The sequence below is a fragment of the Schizophyllum commune genome (genome assembly GCF_000143185.2).
Source record: "Schizophyllum commune H4-8 unplaced genomic scaffold SCHCOscaffold_8, whole genome shotgun sequence".
Lineage (NCBI taxonomy): Eukaryota > Fungi > Basidiomycota > Agaricomycetes > Agaricales > Schizophyllaceae > Schizophyllum > Schizophyllum commune.
In genome coordinates, this window is record NW_026089545.1 from 2,317,567 (window position 1) to 2,340,934 (window position 23,368).

The window sequence follows — 23,368 nt, forward strand, 5'->3', positions numbered from 1 at the left end:
GTGACTCTGATAAGCGCGAGAAATGATATGCAGAGCAGGATAATGGAGGGAGGGAGGGGGAGGGGGCCGGCGGCGCAGCGGGAAGACACGATGGTGGGGGGCAAGGGCAGGAAACGCGCGGCCACAACGCGGCGTATGACCGGGCCGGATGCTCAGTCCGATACCCGAACTTCGTGCTCGTTGTGCTGGACGGTCTCGGACGCAGACTGAGGGCACTCTGAGAATCAGATAGGTGCAGATTATCATACAAGACATACCAAAGACCGTACAGTTTATTTTTCAAAAGCCTTGACGCCCTGTGTGCTTTTCAAGAGTGGAAAGGGGCTCGGAGACTGGCAACAGAGGCACAGTCGACACAGACACAGACACGGACCGGAAGGCGACAACGCAACGGACTGAATAGAAAGGTAGGTAGAGGGACGCGTAAGCTACCAACATTGTATATACTTGTTGTCCATGGGCTTTAAGCACAGCCCGGTATAGATGAGTCAGAGGTGTCCACAAATACCCACTCGTGACAGTGCTATGCAATTGAAGATCGACGACGGAGACCATATCATTTGGAATCTAATGATCCTCAGATCAACACTCCCCAAGACGCTTTTTGGTGCATTCGTCCGCCAAATCTCGGTCGATTTCTACCAAATAAAGTTCAATCTCTACGGAACACACTCCCCTTTCTTGGCATGTAGAGTACGCAATATTTGAATCATTGGATATCATGCAGGAAAGCAAAAGCCCGGTTCAAATGCAAAAATTCCGAATGTTCTGCTGTTTTCAGCGCATTCTAAGCACAAAGCCTAATTCAAACTCGCTGAGGATTTTCTATACGCTACTACGCTATGCTCTATCTACTTTTCTTCGGCCAGAATGCAATGCCGTGTGATGCACAGGCCATCTAAGATGACAAAAGCGCCACTCGGACGCCCGGGCCGGCATCCGAGCGGTCCCAAGGCCGGTTTACGTGGCCCCGAATATCTACACACCTACTGCTGCTGCGCGCTTGCCTCTCCGCCCTCCTTTTGTAGCGTTGACACGATTTGAAGGGCTCAACATCACCATACACATCCCCCCACTCTCTCTCGCTGTTGTTTCTCACCTGTCGCCCCTCGATAATGGACTCGGGGGCCTGTGATCGGGCAGATGTTCCTTCGCTCTCACCGCCATCTCTATTCGCTGACCGGCCGCATCCCCCCCTCTCTTCCCTCCTCATCTCTCCCACACCCCACGCACACATTGCTACCCCAGCCACACCCCGCAGCGCCCTCAATCGCGCTCTCATGCGGCCATACGCACTTCCTGGCTGCCGCTACCAGCACGTGCCATACAGCAGACCACCGCGCATAGCGCGGCGGTCTGCGTTGTCAAAATCTGACATCCCTCCCTCCCTGTCCCCCTTCCTACGGCTCTATGCCTAGGATGATGCCTTCGGCCGCCCACGGAACCCATCCTCCACCCCTCGATCACGCACGATGGTCACTCCATCCATCACGCTCGACCACCCCCTCCCCTCACAATATCTCACCAGGCAGTGTGGTCGACGCTTTTCCATGCCCCCTCCTCCCTCAACGTGTGTTGCCACATCCGCTCACGCAAGGTGTACAACACGTGCTACGCTGGCGAAAATTTTCGCCGGCCCATATTCAGTTATTTTTTCTCTTCTCGCGCTTCCGGGCGCTTCTTTTATATACCCAGAAGTGACCATAGTAGATAGACTATATATTGCTTACTTTTGGAGAACAACATGCATGGGCAGCAGCGGCAGCGGCAGTGGCGGCGACGCGCGCGCCCGACGCGTCAACGCGCTGACTAAGCGAAGCTGACGCGCGCACAGGCGGCGCATCAGCCGCGGCGGGGGCGGAGCGTGCGCGAGGTGTGGGCGTGCGGCGCGATCACCCGCTCGGCGAGCCCGCGGGGTTGCCTGCCACATAAGGCGGTCGCCGGCGAGGTCCCGGGCAGCTTGCCAGGGGGCGTGACTGTGCAGGCGGGATGTTTGCGCAGATTTTCAAAAGATTGGCGGACATATTTCGGGTACTTTTTAAAAAGCTTTACTTCCACAGCTGTTGCTCGTGGGTTTCTCCGTCGTATACCCCCATACTCCTCGCTTCAGCACGATCTCCAGATTATCCCCTCCATAGTGCTCCCAAGGCGGCAAGGGGACGCCCCAGACGTTGATATCGTGCTCCATTCCCTCGATGATCGGATAGGCGTCCACGTAGTACTGTCGCTTCATTGTCCGCTCGTAGATGATCTTGCACCCTTCTGCGTCCTGGCGCCGGCGCGACCCCTTTCCCACTTGCAGCCACACGGGCTTGCTGTACCCACAATTTGGCTCGTTCTTGTCGCCCGGGACTTCACTCTTCTCCGAATACCACTCCACGAAATAGTCCCAGTGGCCCTGGTCAGCGACGTTGCGAAGCTGTGGCGGACAGACGACGCCATGTCTATGCCCTACAGTGTCCTTTGCTGCGGGGTAGTCCAACTTGCGCCATCCGGTTAGACCCAGCGAGCCCGGCCGCACTCGTACGCGAGCCACTCGGTTCGCGTAAGGCAGCTCGGGGGTCTCGCAAGGGACCTCCTTTGTTACGCGCCACTTCGACGTCTTCGCTCCTGGTATCTTGCGCTATAGGACTGAACGTGTGGGCAGCATTACTGGTCCAAAGGAGGCGTACTTCTCCGCCTCGCTTTGCCCATTCTCTGGCAGGTCGGTCAAGAAATACGCCGGCACACGCGCGATGAGCATCATCCATCTTCCCTCGACTTTGTCCGCCGTGTTGAACCAGGCGCCCAGGTAGGTCTTGTCCGCTGGTAACAACGCTAGGGCGCCCAGCTGCTCCATGACGGCGTCGCGTTCGTCCTTGTCCCAAGGCAGACACCCGTATTTGATGAGCAAGGATACGTACTTCCACCATGCCCAGCGCTCGCGCATTCCTTGCTGAATGAGTGCGAACAGGTCTACCATGTCTTCCCAAGTTAACTCTTCCTCAACGAGCGAATGGAATTGCTCGGCCGTGTTGGGATACAAAAGTGACCTGACCTGGGTTTGAACCAAGGACCTCCACCTCTCGGGGGTGACGCTCTAACCACTGAGCTATCGGGTCTTTAGTTACTGAGGTGCTGATCACAAGTCAACAGGCCGAGTAGCAACGCGGTGGAGGCTCGACGGCGTATCGCAGGAAGGAGCAAAAGGTGTCCAGGGCTACCACTGCCTCCTTCTCCTGGCGCTCCAGCTGCTCCTCCTCCTGCTTGAACCTTTTGATGAGGCTCTCCGGTAGACGCTGCTTCTTGACTTCCTGTGTGAGAGCGTCCAGGGTAGGTCTCGCCGGAGTCCTCGAGGGTTAACCTTGGGTAGTAATAGGCAGGCAGAAGCTCTGCACGTCTGTACTGGCTGTCGATTATGTAGGTCCTTGGGAAGGACTCGGTCGCGGGTAGATCAGTCCCGCGACCGATGTGAGATGACCCTGCGAAGGGCGAGGCTCCGTAGGAGCGTGAGGAGGCCTTGCGTCGGCCGACGGCTCGTCCTGAGCTCGGCGCCGCTGCGCGCGATGAGCGGGTTCCGTATCCCGACCAAGGGGACGGTCACGCTGTCCGTCATCGAGCTGATCTCCCGGCCAGGGGCGCTGTACGTGGCGAACGGCCATTCCCTGGCTAGGGGCTCAGCTGTGGCGAGCGGAGCATCGCTAGAGTTCCTAAGTTGTTGCGGCACGCATAACGGTCAAGAGCAAGAAGTAATCGTTTTTGGTAAGTCGGCCCGGTCAGTGAATAGGCCGGGCCGCGTGCTATCGGTGAGCTCCGGGGCTCTTGTTACAAGATACAAGTACATATAGTATAGCTAGCTGTGTAGATCCTCACATCCTGATCCATCTGCGCGTAGTACGGGTGGAAGAAGGTGTACGAGGCCGTCGTCTCTGTCAACTCCCGCATCACGCGGTGGACAAAGCACATCCAGGGTCGCGCCGAGTCGTAGTACTGGGGGTACTCGTACCCGTCGTCAGGACCCAGGTGGCCGTCGAATTGTCGGCGCGCACGATCGGCTGCACAGGAAGCTGGATTTCCTCCTTCCTCGGGGGCTGGCGCGCCTTGGTAGCGCCCCGCGAAGTACGGGATGGTCGTAGCATTTGGCGTCCATAACAGCAGGTCCGTTTCGTGTATCTCCCCGTGTATAGCGCGACAACGCCCGTGTTGTATCCTGGCTTCGACGCGGAACGACCAACTTGTGGCCCAGCTCGCGTCAACTAGGGCGTACGGCCTCTCCCAGTAGTTGGCGTCGCTGTCGACGCGCGGAGTGGAATAGCGGAAGAATGACATAGCCGGACTAAGACGCGGGAGGAACCGAGGTATCAGCGCAAGCGCAGTCCCTTGGGTTCGAGAAAAAGGAGCGTTAGGTTTTGGCGCAAGCGCTGTCCCTATACGCAACGATGATGGTTGGAAGCGGGCGTTCTCGTGAGAATTCGCTTAGTCATTCCTCGGCGCTTGATCGTTCCCACGATCAGGCGTGACTGACGCCTGGTCACAGTTCGGTTCGTTCGCGTCCTTGATGTGGAGTTCTTCCTGCCTCTGTCGCTCCTCCTGCGCCGCCCAGTACCTCCGCTTAAGGTAAGGGGAATTTCGAAGAGCATCCTCAGCGATGTACATGTTGTCCGCCGGCCCGTAACCCTTCCATTGTACTAAATACTGCAGCCGACTTCCCAAGCGCTTGTTCGTGTAGCGATGGCCCAGAATATCCTTGACTTCGTACTCTTCGTGTTCCGGGAGGAGGTCTCGGGTCTCAGGGAGCTCCTCCCTGTCCCCGAAACGTTTGGGAGACTTCCGGTATCTCCGAAGATGCTGTACGTTGAAGACGGGGTGCATAGGGTAGTTTGTGGGGAGCCATACCCGGTAGACTAGTGGATTGATCTTCTCCATAATCTCGAAGGGTCCGATGGCGCGCTGCACCAGCTTCGCGCCCTGTCCCTTCTGTTCGACTAGCTCCAAGGAGTGAGGATTGATAAGGACCAGATCCCCAGGCTTATACTCCTCCATCGGTTTCCTTCCCTTATTGTACGCACGCGCTTGTCTTTCCTGCGCCATGACGACCGCGTCTCGGGCGGCGGCTCGATAATTCTCCAGCGTCATGACGAAATGCTCAGCCTGTAGACTCGGGAGCTCGGGTCGCGCCACCGGCCGCGGTCCCAGAGCTCCAAGAGCGGAGAACTGCGTCACATTGTATCCCATGAGTAGGAACTGCGGGGTCTGCTTCGTCGACGAGTGGACGCTCGAGTTATATGAGTGTGCCAACTCGCTCAGATGCTCCGCCCAGGCCGCGCAATTCGGGGTTGCGTAGGCTCTGAGCATCTGCTCCAGCGTTGCGTTCAGTACCTCTGTCTGTCCGTCGGTCTGTGGGTGGTGCGACGTAGATAATGCAAGGTGACACTGTAGTAATCCGTCACCGCCTTCCAGAAGTCCGTAGCCCAGCGTGCGTCACGGTCGGAGATGATGCGCGTTGGCATCCCGTACATGCTAACGACGCGGTCCACGAAGATCTTCGCAAATCCTTCCCTGGACAGCTTAGTGTGCGTTGGAATGAACAAGGTGAATTTTGTGAGCTTGTCGACGATGACCAGAACTGCCGTGAACTTCTCCTTGCCCGACGGGGGCAGACCGGTGACCAAGTCGAGTGAGACCGTTTCGAAAGGGCGCTTGGGTATCGGCGCGGGGCGCAGTCCCCCAAACTTCCCTGATCAATCCACCTTTGTTTTTTGGCATATGTCGCAGGTCAAGGCAAATTCTTCGGCGTCCTTCAATAAGGTCGGCCAAAAGAATACCTGCCGCAACCGCGCCACGAACCGCACGGCTCCCGCATGTGCTGCTTCGTATGGGTTGTTGTGTATCGTCTGTAGGACGTAGTTGATGTCCGAGGCAGAATCGAGCCAGTGATCACACTAGAGCGACAGCAAACGAGTCAGATTCACAAGTAGCGAGATACAACGCATAACTACGCACCTAGAGCGACAGCAAACAAGTCAGGAAGAGAAAAGACTCGGATGCGCCGCTCTAGGCAGGAGGGCACGGCAAAAGCCGAGGAAATATGTGGCGCTCGGCAGTAAGGCGCGAGCGCAGAGATAGGACTGTAGGTAAGCGTACAGTACCAGGAAAAAGTCCGTAAAATAGCAGAAAAATACCATAGGCGCTAGAGAGCGCGTAGACACCAATTCCAACACACCCCTCTGATCGAGCACGTCCTAGCGCCCAACTCCAAGGCCAGAGAGCGTCGCCATGTGCTGCAGCTTGACCCGGCCCAAGGCCTTGGTCAGCATGTCAGCCGGCATGTCTGCTGTCTGCAGATGGACGAGGCGGATGCTGCCGCGATGCACCTCATCGCGCAGCCAGTAGAAGCGCAGGTCGAGGTGCTTCATGCGCCCATGATGCTCCGGGTTCTTGGCCACCTGCAGCGCCGAGTTGTTGTCGATGTAGAGGGTGGAGGGCGCGCTCTTGACTGAGTAGCCACACTCGGTCAGGAAGTTGCGCATCCACAGGATCTCCTGGCCGGCAGAGCACGCCGCAACGGTCTGCAGCTTGGACGACCAGGAGACTGCTCCACCTGCCATCATGACAATCTGGCCGCTGGTAGACCGCCCATTGTCCGGATTACCGCCGTGGTCCGCGTCGGTGCAGGTGTAGAAGAGCTCGGAGCGCGCATTCACCGCCTTGCCGTCGTAGGTCAGCTTGTAGTCAAGCGTGCCCTTGAGATAGCGGAAGAGGTGGGTCAGTGCGCGCCAGTGCGAGCGGCCGGGGTTGCCGGTGAAGCGAGCGAGGACTGAGACCGGGTAGGCGAGGTCGGGATGAGTGGCGAGGGCGAGCCAGGCGATGGCGCCAACGGCAGAGGCGTACTCCTTGGCGCGGGTGGACATGAACTCGATGTCCTCCGGCGTGACAGGAGCGTCAGCGGCGCTGAGCTTGTGCGAGGGGTCGAGCGGGGTGGTGACCGGGTGGCAGTCGGCCATGCCAAACCGCTCTAGGACGTCCACGGCGTACTGGCGCTGCGAAAGAGACAGCGTGCGCTGGCTGCGCTCGCGCTCAATGGCAACACCCAGTAGCCAGGTGGTAGGACCCAGCTCGCGCAGCTTGAAGTGCTTCTTCAGCTCGCCGATGATGCCGAGCGCCTGCGCGTCAGTCTTGCACCCAATCGTCATGTCGTCCACAAAGACGGGCACGAGGATGCGCGCGTCGCCGCGACCGTACACCCACACGCTGTGGTCGCAGAGAATGCGCGTGAAGCCCATCTCTACAAGCACCTTGTTCAGCGTCTCGTGCCAGACATGACTCGCCTGCTTCAGCCCATAGAGCGACTTCTTCAAGCGCCAGACATAGTCCTTGTCAGGATCAATGCCGAGCTTGAAGCCGGGCGGTTGGCGCATGTAGATCTCCTCGGCTAGGTCGCCGTTCAAGAACGCGTTGCTGATGTCGATGGAGTAGAGCACGAGGTCGCCCATGGCGGCGAGGGCAAGGATGGCGCGGATGGCGGCCCACTTCGGCGTAGGGGCGAACGTCTCGGTGTACTCGAAGCCGGGACGCTGCGAGAAGCCCTGCGCGACGCAGCGCGCCTTGTACCGCTCGATAGACCCATCAGCGTTGCGCTTCACCTTGAACACCCACCGGCTGCCAATGGCGCGCTTGCCTGGCGGCAGCTCGACCACCTCGAACGTGCCGTTGTCGACCAGCGCCTGCACCTCGTCGAATGCGGCCTCGATCCACTTCGCCTTGTCCGGGCGAAGCAGCGCTTCAGCAAACGTCTTGGGCTCGCCTTGCTGCGGGTCCGGCGCGACTGTAGTGGCGAGGGCGAAGTCGAGGGCCTGTTCTACTGACCAGTCCTCTTGGGTGATGCCGCTGAAGACATAGTCAAGGCCGGCCTGCATAACGTGCGCTCCTGGGATAGGCGTCTCATCAGTGATCCTCAGCTCATCCTCACTCCCTGACCACTCCATCATCCTGCGCCTCGCCTCTGCTCTGTCCTGCGCATCATCCTCCTGCACCTGCTCTCTGCGCTCCTCCTGCACCCCCTGTTCGCTCTGCTCGCTCTGCTCCTCCTGCTCCTCCTCCTCCTCATCCACCTCCTCAATCTGGCCGGATAACGGCGCGAACCGATTAGGGGACGTCACCTGCAGCTGGGGCGCGGGTGTAGACGATGTAGCGCGGCCTGTAGAAGGCGGCGCAGGCTGCTTTTGCCAAGCGCGAGTCGTCAATTCGCGCTCGGATAAGCTATGGGTTGGCTTGGTTGCCCGAGGCAGACGCGACGGTGGCGGTCCGCTCGAGGTAGACGGCCGAACTGTCTCCCAAGCAGGGGACGGACTGCGCTCAGGGCGCGGTGCTGGCTGCTGCTCCTGCGCGCGCTCCTGCCTGCCTCTAAGCGCGGCCTTACTAGGCGGCGCGGTGCGAGGGGGGCGGGGCGCAGAGGGCGGCGGCGGACGCGCGCTAGGCGGCGTGGTAGGCTCAGCTGGCTGCTGAAGCGGTGTAGAGGGTGCCGGCGGCGATGTGGGCGGCGGTGTGCGCAACTGAGGCGCGGCAGGCGCTGGCTGTCCGGATGGGGGAGGTGGCTGATCATCATAGAGCGCGACACCATCGTCATCTGCGCTATGACGATGGGTAGAGGGCGACGGCACATCACCCCCTTGATCAGCAACGTCCCCAAAGTCCGGAGGGCCTTCACCTGTTGGAATCGGTGTCTACGCGCTCTCTAGCGCCTATGGTATTTTTCTGCTATTTTACGGACTTTTTCCGGGTACTGTACGCTTACTTACAGTCCTATCTCTGCGCTCGCGCCTTATTGCCGAGCGCCACATATTTCCTCGGCATTTGCCGGTTCCTCCTGCCTAGAGCGGCACGTCCGAGTCTTTTCTCTTCCTGACTCGTTTGCTGTCGCTCTAGTGTGATTACTGGCTCGATTCTACCTCGGACATCACCTCGGTCAATAATCTCCGCAGTGATGAGATTGAGGCTCTTGAGCGACGTACCCGGCATGTAGCGCTCATCAAACACCGCATGCGACGAAATGACCGTCTTCTTGGTGGCCGGGTTGTAGAACAACCAGGCCTTGGTCCCGGGAGGGTACCCCAAGAAGATGCACTTCTGAGAGTGCGGCTCGAGCGCGCGCCGGTGCTTGTCCTTCACCAGGACATAGGCCAGACACCCAAAGACGCGGAAGTAGCCAACATCCGGCGTCTTGCCAGTCCAGGCGACGTGGGGGGTGGTGTCGCCAGGCAGAGCAGAGGTAGGAGCGCGGTTGGCAACGTGGTTGTAGGCGGCTATAGCGTAGGCCCAGAACGAAGGCGGCAGCTTCGCCTCATAGAGCATGGAGCTAGCGCCATTGGCAAGAGTGAGATTAGCACGCTCAGCAACGCCGTTCTGATGCAGCTCATCTGGCTCTGTGATCTCCAACCGCCACCCCTCCTTCAGCGCGGCGTCCTTCATGACGTTGGAGATGTACTCGCCACCCCCATCGCAGCGCAGTACCTCCAAGCGCTGACCGCTCTCCACCTCAGCAGCCGCCTTGAACTGCTGGATGGCAGCCCAAGCGTCGCTCTTGCGCTTCAAATACGCCACCCAGCGCTGCCGCGTCTTGTCGTCTATGAAGGTGATCCAGTAGAGGTTCGCCCCCTCTCTGGATGCGACCGGCATAGGACCCTTTAAGTCAGTGTGAACCAACTCGAGGGGACGCGTTGCGCGCTCTCCCGGACCGCGCGGTACCGCCTTGCGCGTCTGCTTGCCCATGATGCATGGCTCGCAGATCGGGTCCGGCGCTTCCCTGCTCTCAAAACGCATGCCTCGCACCAGCTTGCGCTGCCGCAGCTTCGCAATGTCCCCATGGTTGACGTGCGCAAAGCGGCGATGCCAGAGCGTAGCGTCGAGCGGGAGCGTGGTAGAGGCGGCGCGCTGCGCGCTGTGCGCAGGAGGAACGACGACGTAGCCGTCCAAGTAGCCCGTGTTCGAGTTGTCCACAGTAGCGGTGCAGACGAGCGCCCCAGCGCGGTAGAAGGCGACGCGCTTGTCCTTGATGCTGACCTCGTACCCCTTGTGCGCAGTAAGATGATAGATTGACAGGAGGTTCGAGGTAAGGAGAGGGACATGGAGGACATCAAAGAACACAATAGGCATAAGCGCTTTCTCCCCATCCACCGGCTGGTACTCCACCGACCCGATGCCTGCCGAGTAGACGATCGCGCCGTTCGCTAGGCGAACAGGAACACGATGCGGCGAGTAGGTGACGAACCAATCTCGCCGCGGCGTCATGTGTAGAGACTTACAGTCCTATCTCTGCGCTCGCGCCTTATTGCCGAGCGCCACATATTTCCTCGGCATTTGCCGTGCCCTCCTGCCTAGAGCGGCACATCCGAGTCTTTTCTCTTCCTGACTCGTTTGCTGTCGCTCTAGGTGCGTAGTTATGCGTTGTATCTCGCTACTTGTGAAACTGACTCGTTTGCTGTTGCTCTAGTGTGATCACTGGCTCGATTCTGCCTCGGACAGACGATTCGCGCTGTTGATGCCACGCAGTATCGCGGCGCGGCCGAGTGCGGAGATGCGGCGCGTCAGGCGCGCACTCCACGCCCTACCTCTTTAGTCTCCCCCTTCAACCTCCTCTTCACGCCTACATATGAGTTCCGCAGCTCACGCCTGCTCCACCTATGCCGCTTAACGCGCTAGCCCCCACCCCCTACCGCGCGCCCGATCGGGTACCCGCCCCCCATTCCACCCCTACCACACCCTCCCAGTGCATGCCCACCCCCCTCCTTCACTTCTTACACCTCTCCCCCCTGATCTCTCCCTTCCTCCCTTTTGCCGGCGCTATCCACCCCACGTGCCGCCGCGGAAAATTTTTCGCGCGCGCTGTTTCCAGTTTTCCGCTGTATATTCTCCTGTAGCACAATGTATATAGACTATATATTAATTTTACCTCTGCATAAAGCAGCCAGAGCGACCGGGTGCAGGGAGAACGCGCGTGCGGCACGTTCCGATGTGTCGAGGGCGGGCGCGTGGCCGTCCCACCACCCGATCACGCCATCACGCGCGCACCCCAACGTCGGGAACGGCACACGACGTGCGCATCACGGCCGCGGCGCCGTATAAGGCAGGACAACGGCGGCGCCGGCGTCTCTAGGGCTGGGAGCTCGGCATTTGCCGGGCTTGACAACTGCATCATGTGATTTCAACCCGGAGTATGACAAGTGTCAACTAGGTTTAAACCCGGCTTACAGCATTAGCTGTACGACAAGTGCACGTGAGCGGCCGAGGGCATGCGCATCAACATGTGTGCGATCGCTGCCGGGTGTCAATAGCCGCGCGCACGCACGAGGCACGGCAACACCGCCCATGCGGGCACGCGCAGCACCTGCCCAGGCGCGTAGGGCTCGCCTGAGATGCTCAGGTAGCATGCCCTGGCGACGCGCGCCGCGCAGCGCACGAACGCGGTGCTTGCGCGCGCGCGCGGGATGGGATTTGCAGGCCCGCCCGGTCCGGCAAGCTGCGCGCTTGAGCAGCGAGCACGCAGGTGGCCGATTGGCGTGTCGCCGAGGCCCCTGATCGACGCCGGCGCACCCGACGAGCGCGCGAACATTCCCGGCAATTGCCGGGAACGCGCAGCTCGACGGCGAGCGCGGTGGTGATTTGAGTGACGTGCTCGACGCGATTTGGCATTTGCCGACACGCAAGCGTTCGATCCCGCGGTTGAGCGCGGCACGAGGCGCGTCGTACAGCGAGCAACGGCACAGCGAGGGGGCGTGGGAACGCGCCCGAGCGTGAGGCGGAGGTGGCGGGGCAGGCCGAGGTGTCAGAAGGCACGCACGCGACGCGTTGGGATTGCGAGCGGCACGGGTACGGCGTCGGGGAGCGCGCATCGGGGGCGACGACGAGCAGAGGGCGGGCGACGACGAGCGCGACCCGGTGTTTGCCGAGGTGACAACGATGAGCAGCGGTAGGCCAGGACCCCTACGAAGGGCCCTGGCAAGTGTAGTTATAATGTGTAGCTACAATCCACATACTTAGTAGTCCAACCTAGGTATGTGATATGTAGGAACACGGAGCCCTTACGGGCTGGACTGTGTAGTTACATTCATCCTGCCAGTGGTGCAACAGCGGCGGCAGCGGAGCGCGCGCCTCGCGCAAAACGTGCTGCGGGAAATCCCGACCGGCGAGGCTGGGGGGTTGCCTACCGCATAGGGCGAGGGCCGGCGCGTGCCCAGCAACGTCCTGGGGGGCAGTGGCTGTGTGGATAAGACATACGAAGTCTTTTTAACTACGTGAATGATAATAGTCAAGGGTCTTTTAAAGGTTCTTACGGCCACAGGTGCGGGGCCGGGGTGTCCGCATCGTGTAATCGTGTCAGAAGTGCGGGGCACATTGCGCCACACATTTTGTGGTTTGTCCTCTTGGACGTACGTGTGTGTAGCCATGGCCTTTCACTACCTCGTCGTAGGAGACTTGGTACCATGTTAGGCGCGGCAATATTCGAGTCGGGCGTCGATGGCGCAGACGCGGGGACGGCGAGGGAGTTACTTGGCGTGGACGCGGATGGGCCGGAGATTGGTCAAGAGATGAGAAAAAGAGGAATGAATAAGAGAAAATGTCGAGGAGTTGAGAAACGTGCCGAGTCAAAGGAAATACCAAGTCTAAGGTAAGCCTTGTATAGGAGGCGCCTAAGTACTAGAGTCCATGTGGGGTCCATGTGGTAGGTAAGAGAGATAAGAGAAGTAGGCCAAAGAAACGGGTCCTGACAACGAGGCGGCGTGCAACTGGGCGTGGGTCCTTGGATGGAATGTTTGTGCAAGTCATTTTTGTCCTTCTTATACCACCGCTTGAATAGCCCCGTCAATAAAGCAAGTTTCAAAACATTGACCATAGGGGTACCCCAGCTCGCTTCCATCCATGTAAGTACTAGTAACTCAAGTGTAGACTACTGTCATCTATGTGACTTCGGATAGTCAACAGTTGGGGCTACAAGGTATGTCATAGAATCTTACGCTGACTACGGACAGCTACGCTGTATCACATCATGTCCACCCCAAACTATGGGCACTATGCCGGTCAACATAGTAGATTCACACCGCCAACTGCTACCATAGCATCCCATCAGCAAGGTCAAACCCCAATAGTTCAGGGCCTTTTCCTGATGTTCTGAGAAGGAGCTTATGGATGAGCGCTCAGTGCAAGTGAGTGGATCCTGGGATCAGGTTTATTGTGTGGAGAATGAGCTAGGCGATGATTTTGAGAGTCTTGGGCAGGTGGAGGTAGATAATGATTGTGTACAGGCATTAAAAGATGTAGAGTAGGTTTTGTACCATACATATTCTATGGACAAAACCGGAGCCTGGCTAACTTAGGTTTGTGCCTTGTTGGGTACACACCTTATTTAGCGAGTCCACTAATTAAGGCACACCCTAATTAACGCGCGCCCTAATTAGCAAGTGCCCTAATTAGTGCACATCTTATTTAGGGCGCACATTAAGTAGGGCACGTGTTAAATAAGGCATGTGCTAAATACAGTGTGGACTAATTAGTGCATGCGCTAATTAGGGCACTCACTAATTTAGGGCACTCGCTAATTAGGGCACACATTAATTAAGGCAAGCACTAAGTAGGGCATGCACTAATTAGTGGGTGTGCTCAACAGGGCCTGCACTAATTAGGGTGTGCACTATTTAATCTGTCTGTTAATGCATTGCTTATGCAGTGTTTCTCCTGATACAAGGACTTGATCTTAACTGTGATTGCAGAGGCATACTTCACAAGCACATTCAAGATAGATCTCACTGCTTGGCACTAGCACAATCCTAATCTATACACCCCCCCGCGCACAAAATTTGCGGTCCAGTTCGTGATCTCCCTCTCCTTTGTAGAGCCAAGGTTGTGGGCCCTAGGGGGCTTGCTACACAGATAGGTAGTGCTCCCTCAAACGTACCACACGATAGATCCTGTGTCAATGAAGGGCTCAAGAAGCGCGAGAAACATTGACCGTCTCGTGAGCTCTAACTTCATCGAGCCGTATCGAGCCAAGAAATAAGCGCACCACCTCCCCAAGGACTGGAGTAGATAGATGGGTACGATGTGATGGCGTAGTTCTCACTCATAGATATTTCTGATCAGCCATGACTGCATTATGATGGCAGGAACAAAAACCTACTTTTTCTCGATTTATCCATTCCTCAATACGGGGATGGCTATAAAAAGCATGTGATCTATGGGACCGTACCATAAGCATATAGACTCCATGTAAATAACTGGGATATCTGATACTGGGGCCTATCAATGAGCAAGGAACACTTCATAACTCTGACCAGAAAAATCCGAGGTGGCATAAAAAGCCATGCAGAATATTATCAAAGATGTCAGCATACAAGTGGATTGCAGAATTCACAAGAAGAGCAAATGCTCTTGAACAAGTGTTATCACAATGGCTGACATTTGCTCGTTGTAGCCACCTGCAATAGAAGTCAAACCGTGGGAGAAAACACACGTGCCACTTTTGATCATCACGTGTAGTGTCCCTCTTGTGACGCTGATGTACAGTGTACGTCGCGTGGGATAGGGCCGAAGGGGAACTACCCTCACACCCAACAGAACACCAACTCACTCAATATACTGAGGCAGAATATCTATCGGAATTTGAGTCAAGGGTCCCCGACCGGGCCGCAATTTTTTCCATAGCGGGGTGTACTTTTCTGCACAGATTGTCTGATGCATGACAAGTTCTGCATCTATATACAACATCTGAATTGAGGCAGACATGCAAGCAAGCTGTTTTTAAAGGGCAGAGAGAGCTACCACCTGTCCTTTCCACCATCATTGAGGGTATATATGGCAGTAGGAAGGTATATAAGAAGCTAGGAGCAAGTACGCAGGTGCCGCCAAAATAGCGCGTGCCCTGATTAAATAGTGCACGCGCTAATTTTCCCAACCCTCCCCGATCTGCCCCCGCATCTGGGGATGACCTCCCCCCATACATTCAATTCCAGCCCAATCTGAGCGGCTGCCAAATTAGTGATTAAGGATAGCGGTTTTCAGGGCTCTTAGCATACAAATCGCACACATATATATATGCTAAAAGGTCTACATAAGTGGTACCCTGAGGTGCCGGGTGCCCCTTGCCTTCCTCGACGCCCTGGCACGCGTTCATGCGCTGGCAGGTGCGCAGCCTGGCTGCGCGTTGCATGCCGCGCTAGCAGCGCCCATGCCCCCGACAACGGTGAGAGGCTGTTGTTTGGGCTCATTGCTGCCCTTTGACACCCTCCACCCCCCTCTCTCTTCCCCTCCTTATGTTCCCTGCTGCGCACTCGCTCTTGTGCCCGGGCAGCACAACACGCCTCGCATCGGTAAAAAATTTTGCCACCACTTTTTTCGTGCTTTTCTTTCATTTCGCGCATCCCACGTCTATCCTACATACTTTTCATGTACATATTGTATATACATTCTATCTCTGTAGTACCAGCACAGACAAGCGCGATGCAGAGCGGCGGTGGCAGCGGCACACGGCGCGACACCGACACGTTGCACTGATGTGGCTGTGCAGCCGCACCAGCGGCGCATCAATGGCGGGCGGCGCGCGGGAGCCCCGACGACGGTGGCATCATGCGCAACGGCCAACATGTGCAGCACGATTATCCGCAGCAACAAGCCCAGAGGTCGCCTGCCGCATTGGGCGCAGCCCAGCAATGTCCCGGGCAGCTTCCTGTCCGAGGTAGAATCGAGCCAGTGATCACACTAGAGCGACAGCAAACGAGTCAGTAATATATTCAGCAGTACAGAACGCATAACTACGCACCTAGAGCGACAGCAAACGAGTCAGGAAGAGAAAAGACTCGGATGTGCCGCTCTAGGCAGGAGGGACCGGCAAATGCCGAGAAAATATGTGGCGCTCGGCAATAAGGCGCGAGCGCATAAGTAAGACTGTAGGTAAGCGTACAGTACCGGGAAAAAGTCCGTGAAATTGCAGAAAAATACCATAGGCGCTAGAGAGCGCGTAGACACCGATTCCAACACTTCCAGGCGGCTGTGGCTGTGCAAGTAGCACATTCATTAGATTATCAAATGCATGGAATGTTGGGATACAAAGGTGACCTGACCTGGGTTTGAACCAAGGACCTCCACCTCTCGGGGGTGACGCTCTAACCACTGAGCTATCGGGTCTTTAGTTACTGAGGTGCTGATCACCAGTCAACATGGAAGACACTTGTCAGCTACTTTTTAAAACAGTTTACCTGTACAGCTGCTCACGTGTGGATCTCCGAGGTGCGTCAGGCACCGGAGCAGGTTCCTGGCGGCGTTGCTGTGGGGTAATGTCCCTGCGCAGGCGCGGAATTCTGCTTGGAGTCACATCCCAATGTGAGTGTGGCTGATCCGACGGAGGACGATCGTCATCATCACCATCATCATCCTTTTGGGGATGAGGTGGAGCCGGAGGTCCCGGTGGAGGCAGAGCATCATCATCATCATCACCTGGCAAGTCTCCTGGTCCCTGCAGATCTTGTGGATCCACTGGATCATCGTCATGCTGTGGTTCATCACCAACAGGGACGTGTTGACGACAATTCAAATCACTTTCAGGGCAGCGGGGGAACACTTCTTCATCAAACATCGCCTGAGTGGCAACGAAAAGAGATGTGTTAGAGCGCATGAACAAATATCCCTTCACACCATTCGGAATACCCAGGTACATCATCAGCTCCGGTTTGGGCGATAACTTGTTCTGGTATTTCTCCTCAGAGATAAAGACATAAGCAGCACAACCAAAGACCTGGAGATGTGAAATATCTGGTTTCTCCTTGTGGAGTGCTTTGTACGGAGTTTTCCACTTCAAACGCCGGATAGGCGTCCAATTGTAGATCCCTCCTTGGGCACCCAGGAAATGTTGACTTGGGTGTAAATTTTGTTGCTGTCACGAGTTGGTTATTGTTCTGTACAGCTCAACTCTAGCAGTCACTCGGTCACATCACGCGTGCACGCCTTATATACTGAGTAGTCACACTTATACACTCTTTGGTCCGTGCGTTGTCGCCTTCGGTTTGTGTCTGTGTTTGGCGTTGCCGCTAGGCGCGCCAGCCCCTCCAGCTTGCCGCTGAGGGGGGCCTCTGAGGCCCTGCCCGGGGCTTTGTACCAGGTCTGTCGCTTGCCTTTCCCCCTTGCTGCTGCCATCCGACCGCTGGGTCGTATTCGATTATCTACCGCTGACGCTCCTGCTATCCGCAACCTCCTTACCCGTCGGTCACTCCTTGCATCCACTTCTGATAGTTGCATTGCCTGGTGTGTTATTTCCACAAAATCTGACACGATTATCTGGCAGACATGTCTGATCATTGCCAGATTAATCTACTAGCTATACTACAGATTATTCTGGCACTATATACCCTACCAGACAATTCTGGCCCAGAATTATCAGGAGCTTCTCTTGCTATCCAGAGTTTTCGGAGTCAGCTCAGATTTGTCTGGTGTTGCTCATCTATCCTGATATCTCTGGCAGTGATATCATCCAGAATTATCGGATGGGTTTCCATGGAGGGTCCAGATAGTTCTGCTCATCAGGCATTGTCCCGATAATCCTGAATACATCAACACCCGACAAGTCTGGTGTCAGCGTTGTCTGGTCATCTCAAACAAGCCTGGTATACCCAGACATCTCTGACCCTACAAAGCACCAGGGCAGAGCTAACTGAATCAGCACAAAAGGATTTAATTGACTATAGAATTACAAGTAGACTGTAATCTAAGAAAAGAGGAAAGATGTTACCTTATGCCACCCCGATAAGTCCCTATCTGCCATGCAGTGCGTGATGAGGGTACCGGGGTGGGGTAGTACATATGACACCTGTAAAAGTCGGTGATACCATCACCCAGCATATGGTGAGGGTATCCCGATGTGATAGGGGCAGGAAGACATACCCACCTCAGTAGAAGGAAAGGGGCGACTTGACGACGGGCAAAATCTGCACATGAATTAGCGCACTGGCCTTGGGGGAAGGGGCGGGGCGTACCGAGGTAGGTAGCCAAGTAGAAGGCACGTGTGTGCACGCGTGACGTCCAGGGTACACGTCGCAGCGACCTAAGCAAAGAATGGATTGGTGAGTGAGAAAATGCGCGAAAAGGTGCGGGTGACGCACCAAACTCAACGCGCACGCAAGCGCGCAAACGTCGGCTATGCTGACAAATGCGCTACACATGTCGGAAGCGATGTCTTTGCGCGCAGGCGGATAGCGCGCTCGCACGTGTTATGCGCATCAGCCGGCGTCGATAGGTGGGTCAGGCGCGTTAGAGTGTGCCGCTGCTGTATGGCGGTCATGGTCCGACGACTCGGGTACGCGCTGGGGTACCTAAGATGAGGAACGGGTTAGTGAGAACGCGCAAAAACATGCGGACAATGCACCAGGTGCAAAACAACCACATCGCTGGCTATGCAGTTGAACCCGCTAGTTGGACGCGATGTCGTTCCGCGCAGGCAGCGAGTGCACGCTCCCACGCGTTATGCGCCTCGACCGGCGTTGCTAGACGTGCCAGGCGGGCTGGGGCGCTCTGCTGGCTGTCTTCTTTGCGAGCGGTGCGCGCTGGTCACGGCACGACGACGTGTCATCGTCGCACGCGGGAAGGAAGGCGGCGTGGGCGGTCATGGCGTCAGCTGCGCCGCGGTGACGGCGAGCTGGAGAGGCGGCGACGAGAAGGGGAGGCGGCGTCGGCAGCGGCAGGCGAGTGGCGGCGGCGACGAGAGCGAGCAGGGAAGACGAAGAGGAGAAGGAAAGCACGAGAAGGTGACGCGTCAGCGCTCCGGGACGCGGTCCGATCGGGCCAGCCACATGCTCGGCCTGGTTTGCTCCGACTTTGCGCAATTTTCGTGAAGTTCCAACTTGCGCTTCTCCGCCTCCTCTCCTCGTCCGCCTCTTGCCCGTCCGCCGCCGCCTCCCCTCCTCCCCTCCTCCCCTTCTCCGCACCCACGCAGCTGCCGCTGCCAACGCCGCTGCCGCCTTCCTTCCCACGCGCGATGATGACGTGTCATCGCGCCGTGACCAGCGCGTGTGGAGACCTGGGGCTCCGGGAGGGTTCACTCACGGAGGCGTAAAGCGTCGACGCGGAGTGGTCGCCTGCTGGTGAGGCAATACGGGAGGTCACCGGCAATCCTGGATTCCTCGACCGTATCTACGGAGGCGGTACAAGCCTGCCAACCGTTCTCTTAGCTGCGAGGCCTCCGGCCGAGCTGCGAGGGAAAAGCAAGATGATGGTAAGAAGTGTGTCGTCATTCGTGTGTCTGAGACTACAAGTACAAGGTGTTACGTAGTAGAGCACGCGCGATCACGGGGGTCGCGCGTGCCGTTGTGGCTCGTAGAAATGATAAAAGTACAATGGGAATCATAATCAGTACGCCCACCCCCGCGGAGTCTCGACGAGGATGCTCGTGATACCGGGTTCTCCACAAAGCCCCCCCTTCTGAGTCGAGACGTGCTTACTCGTACAGACACGCGGGGCGCAGCTGCTCTCCCAGATCCGCAATACGCACAAATCGGCGGTCGCCGCCGTAGACGCGCTGGAAGTACTCCGCCCAAGCTTCAGCGTTGGCGACGCTCAAAGCTTCGCTCTTGCGGAAGCCGGAACCGAGGTTGCTGCGGCTCCGGTTTCGCAAGCGGTCCCTCCAGGCGGACTCCATGGGTATCTCGGCCTCGCCCCGCTCAAAGGCCACGGCGAGCTCCAGCATGTACTTGTTCTCCTCGACGCCCCATTCGCCTCGTGTCGGCCACTGCGAGGCCCAGGAATTCTTCGGCGGGAAGGCGTAGCGGTAACTTATCGCTTCCCCGTTTTGCTGCGCGATGATGCATCCGTGCGCGTAGGCGATCTCGGGTGACGAGACTTCGTCGGTGAACAACGCCGGTAGGGGGGCCGCGGGCCAGTACTTATCGCCGCTGCGATGCACTCGGGCGTCCTCGCTCGGTCCGTTACCTACGACTGGTCCGATAATGTCCCATGCCCAACGGCGTAGCACATAGCTCGCGATGTCGCTGGAGAAGTACAACGCGGCTGCATTCGGTCTGCGCGCGAGAGATCGCAGTCCGTCCCTCCAGGTGTTGAACAGAGTCGTGCCTCCTGTGCCATACGGCACGAAGGCCACCGAATGTGATTCCTCATCCGCTATTGGGCGGTCTTGATCGCTGGTCGGGTACATCGACTGCGGGAACGCGATGGCGAGAGGAATGCCCGCGTTGGCAAGGCGCTTGAGGAAGTCCTCAGAGCGAGTGCGCCGATTCTTGATGCGAAGCGCGTACACGCGGACTTGGTGTTGCGGGTGCAGGAGGACCAGATACGCGTGCTGTATCACCCGGTCCGCCCACCGGATGCGTCCCTCCACGTCCGCGGCGCGCGGCAGAATCGGCGCTGAGAGTACCGTGAGCAGCTGGTCGGCCTCGCGAATGTGCTGCGCCACTCGCGCCCCCCAGTTGTGGGCTGCTGGCGTTACCAATCCCCAGCGTGTCGAAGGGTCTGGCAAGCGTGGGGTGTAGTCTCGAGCCGAGGACAACCCGGCTGCCGAGGACGCTGTTGACGTCGAGCGCCGTACCCGAGGCGGCGACGCGCTACGCGACTCCGGGGATCTTCTCCTCGCCTGCGACGTAGTTCTTGACGAAGCGGCACCTCGCGCACGCCCTCGGCTCCGCGAAGATCCCGCGCTGTTAGCCCTGACGGATGCCGCGACAGCGGGCCCCATCCTTTCTGCCAGCGATCGTTGGTCGGGAAGAGGTTCCATCCTCTGAAGAAGACTCGGTCGCTCGTCCCTCTCCTCGGGGATCGCCACCTCGTCTCCATCCACGGCGAAGTAGCCGGTGAGAGGTAAGTTGGGGACGGGCTGCCCTTCCGTGCGGCTATCGTAGCTCAAGGTCAGCATCCGGCGCTCCTCGTCGTCCCACATCTCCTTGTACGACTGCTCGACTGGTTCTCCGATGCAGTCCACGAGCATCTGCAGCTCGACTTGCTCGGCGATACTATCGGTTCCCCAGCGGTGGTGCTCCAGCATCTGGTGCGGCAGTGGGGCGCACGTGAGTCGCCTCAGCTCCCTCCCATGGAAAAAGGTGCCCCTCCGAGTCCAGGCGGGCGTCTCGAAAATCTCCCAGTCCTCCAGCTCGTCGTCTTCGATCCAGTTGGCTCCCTTTCGTGCCCAGCGATAGATGTACGTCCAAGCCGTCCGGGCGTCCTCGCTCAGATAGACGCCAGCGGGGTCCTTCGCCTCGTACGCCTGCAACGCACGCTGTATGATCGCCTCGTCCTTCAAGTCGTGCTCGTGCCAGCCCCGGAAGAACTGCACGGCGTGGCGTGTATCGGGGTTTGGCCATGGGTCTTCCCCTTCTGGAAGAGCATTCCTTGGTTGAAAGAAGCGATCGTATCCCAGGACAGTGCGAGCGCGGCCTTGACCGTCCAGGACCTCTTCATCGGTGGGTTCCCTGCCGAGTTGACGCTTCATCTCCAGCACGCGGGCGATGAGCCAGGGATTGGTACGCATGAACCGGCTGTTGAGGTGCAAGCAGGGGGACCAGAGGTAATGAAAAGGGACTTCGTGTTCGATGAGCAGCTGGAGGTCGAGCCAGCAGTAGTCGGTGGGAAGATTGATGATATAGCCGCGCATCTCGCGCTCTTCTAGTCGCAGCGACCGTATAAAGTCCGCCGTTTCCTGGTCGATGCCCTCCGCCCAACTGCCAACGACGTGCGTGAACCAGGCGAGAAAGCTAACATTCGCGAGGACCTGCGCGCGCGGGGTCTTGGTGGTCGCGAGCGCCTCCGATCGGAGCCGGAAGGTCTTGTGCAGCAGCTCGGTGTCCAGGCGGAAGGGTGTGAAGCTGACCTGCGACGCCCCCTCCACTCGATAGAAGATCTCTTCGGCGGCGCAGATCAATCTCCTGAACGCGCTCTCCGCCTTGACCGCGAGCTCCCCGATGCTTATCTGCCATAGCTTCGAGATGCGGTAGTCGCCTCCTCCCGTCGTCAGAAGATCGTCGTCCATGGGCTTCCGGATGGCCACTGCGAGAGGGTCTTGTCCGTTGAGCAATGAGTTGGGCATGTACCCTTCCCAGGGGATCCCGGGGTTGAAGAATGCTAACTTGATGGACGGTCCTCGCAGACGGTACGGTACGTGTCGTTCGCCGGGGTCTATCGCGTCCAGCGCCGCGGGTTCAGCGTTGACCGATCCCCATTGCCGGTTGTGCTTCACGCTCGCGGCGAACAGCGGGAATCTCGCAGCATTGGGTCGCAGGAGAAAAGACACCATGGTCGTCGATTCGCGGGACCGGCAATCCTGGTCACCACTAGTCGTCGATACAGGCTCAACGCGGGCGGTCCTCGCGCTGAGCTTCCGCTGACGGGGGGTCGAGAGGGAAGGAGAGCGTGGGCGATCGATTCCTGGTTGATAAGTTACTAGCGCGAGTCGTGATAAATAGAAGTTCTTTCCCATGCCATATACACATCCCCTTCGGGCTTCCTGTTGTCGTTCGGCCATGGTAGGGGTCGAAGCCTTCCACCATGCGGCCTGCCTTGCGCCCGCTACAACCTGTGCTCCTTCTTGTACGCAACGAGGTCATCTGGCGCGTTGCGCAGGTCCTTCTCGACTTGCCATGTGTCGTAATGCGGTCCAAATCCTTTCCATCGCACCAAGTACTCTCGCTTTCTCTTGCGCTTATTCCATCGGTGTTGAAGGATTTGACCCACCTTGTACTCGTCGGAAGGCAGCTGATCTGGCCTGGTGGTCGGGAGCTTGGTCCGTCGTTCTTCCACGCTCGTGTGCCCCTCGTGATACGGCTTCAGGTGCTCGAAGTTGATGATGGGAAGCCCGGGGTACCGGTCGTCCATGCGCAGCCGATACACATTTGGATTGATCCTCTGCTGGATCTCGAACGGTCCTATCCAGCGCTGGCGTAGCTTGGGCTTGTTCTTGGCTTCCGCCCACTCCAGCGAGTGCGGGTTGACGAGCACTTTGTCTCCCTTCTTGAACTCGGGGACGGGCTTCCGACCTTGATTATAGTAGCGCGCCTGCTCGTCCTGCGCCGCCGCTATGGCGTCTCGAGCCTGATCTCTCCGCATCCGGATTTCTTCCAAGAACTTTTGCGCTTCCGGGACCCTTTGTGCAGACTGCGTGAGACGGTCGTTGTTGTTCCAGAAGGAAAGCGGTGAGCGGGGGTGATATCCCATCAGCAGGTTGAATGGGGTCTCGCCCGTGGAGCGGTGCACGGTGGCGTTGTAGGCGAATTTAAGTAGCGGCAGGAAGTCGGCCCATCTGGACATGTCCTGCGCGACGTACGCCCTTAGCATGGTCTCCATGAAGCGATTTACTATCTCTGTCTGCCCGTCCGTCTGCGCGTGATGAGCCGTGGACATCAGGAGGTCCGTC

The 23,368-nt window shown here is 57.9% G+C and overlaps 8 protein-coding genes and 2 non-coding genes across 10 annotated transcripts; all 10 read right to left on the bottom strand.

The window, feature by feature from the left end:
• Positions 1–1,842: 1,842 nt before the first annotated feature.
• On the bottom strand, positions 1,843–2,962 carry SCHCODRAFT_0235741 (uncharacterized protein; the record flags this gene model as incomplete). The annotated part of the gene is made up of 3 exons (XM_003029910.1): positions 1,843–1,976; positions 2,053–2,623; positions 2,654–2,962. 3 exons carry the CDS (start codon positions 2,960–2,962, stop codon positions 1,843–1,845), a joined length of 1,014 nt encoding a protein of 337 aa, XP_003029956.1.
• Positions 2,963–3,028: 66 nt separating this feature from the next.
• On the bottom strand, positions 3,029–3,101 carry SCHCODRAFT_t159. The gene has a single exon. It is a non-coding gene; the product is annotated as a tRNA-Ser (tRNA).
• Positions 3,102–3,128: 27 nt separating this feature from the next.
• SCHCODRAFT_02669949 (uncharacterized protein) lies at positions 3,129–4,308 on the bottom strand (the record flags this gene model as incomplete). Its single annotated transcript, XM_050346612.1, has 2 exons — positions 3,129–3,293; positions 3,853–4,308. The coding sequence occupies 2 exons, from the start codon at positions 4,306–4,308 to the stop codon at positions 3,129–3,131; spliced, it is 621 nt and encodes a 206-aa protein (XP_050199402.1).
• Positions 4,309–4,557: 249 nt separating this feature from the next.
• SCHCODRAFT_02469874 (uncharacterized protein) lies at positions 4,558–4,905 on the bottom strand (the record flags this gene model as incomplete). Its single annotated transcript, XM_050342682.1, has 2 exons — positions 4,558–4,737; positions 4,843–4,905. Coding segments are annotated over 2 exons (243 nt in total), but the record flags the coding sequence as incomplete, so codon positions are not given.
• A 93-nt stretch (positions 4,906–4,998) lies between these two features.
• Positions 4,999–5,334, bottom strand: SCHCODRAFT_02508216 (uncharacterized protein; the record flags this gene model as incomplete). Its single annotated transcript, XM_050343203.1, has 1 exon — positions 4,999–5,334. A coding segment is annotated over one exon (336 nt), but the record flags the coding sequence as incomplete, so codon positions are not given.
• Positions 5,335–11,222: 5,888 nt separating this feature from the next.
• On the bottom strand, positions 11,223–11,867 carry SCHCODRAFT_01098235 (uncharacterized protein; the record flags this gene model as incomplete). The annotated part of the gene is made up of 1 exon (XM_003029909.2): positions 11,223–11,867. The coding sequence occupies one exon, from the start codon at positions 11,865–11,867 to the stop codon at positions 11,223–11,225; it is 645 nt and encodes a 214-aa protein (XP_003029955.1).
• Positions 11,868–16,079: 4,212 nt separating this feature from the next.
• Positions 16,080–16,152, bottom strand: SCHCODRAFT_t158. Its single transcript has one exon. It is a non-coding gene; the product is annotated as a tRNA-Ser (tRNA).
• Positions 16,153–17,004: 852 nt separating this feature from the next.
• Positions 17,005–17,252, bottom strand: SCHCODRAFT_02443264 (uncharacterized protein; the record flags this gene model as incomplete). Its single annotated transcript, XM_050342533.1, has 2 exons — positions 17,005–17,164; positions 17,221–17,252. Coding segments are annotated over 2 exons (192 nt in total), but the record flags the coding sequence as incomplete, so codon positions are not given.
• A 1,248-nt stretch (positions 17,253–18,500) lies between these two features.
• Positions 18,501–22,252, bottom strand: SCHCODRAFT_02506819 (uncharacterized protein; the record flags this gene model as incomplete). Its single annotated transcript, XM_003029907.2, has 2 exons — positions 18,501–18,978; positions 19,455–22,252. The coding sequence occupies 2 exons, from the start codon at positions 22,250–22,252 to the stop codon at positions 18,501–18,503; spliced, it is 3,276 nt and encodes a 1,091-aa protein (XP_003029953.1).
• Positions 22,253–22,524: 272 nt separating this feature from the next.
• On the bottom strand, positions 22,525–22,863 carry SCHCODRAFT_02471876 (uncharacterized protein; the record flags this gene model as incomplete). Its single annotated transcript, XM_050342705.1, has 2 exons — positions 22,525–22,656; positions 22,756–22,863. Coding segments are annotated over 2 exons (240 nt in total), but the record flags the coding sequence as incomplete, so codon positions are not given.
• Between the last annotated feature and the right edge of the window lie 505 nt (positions 22,864–23,368).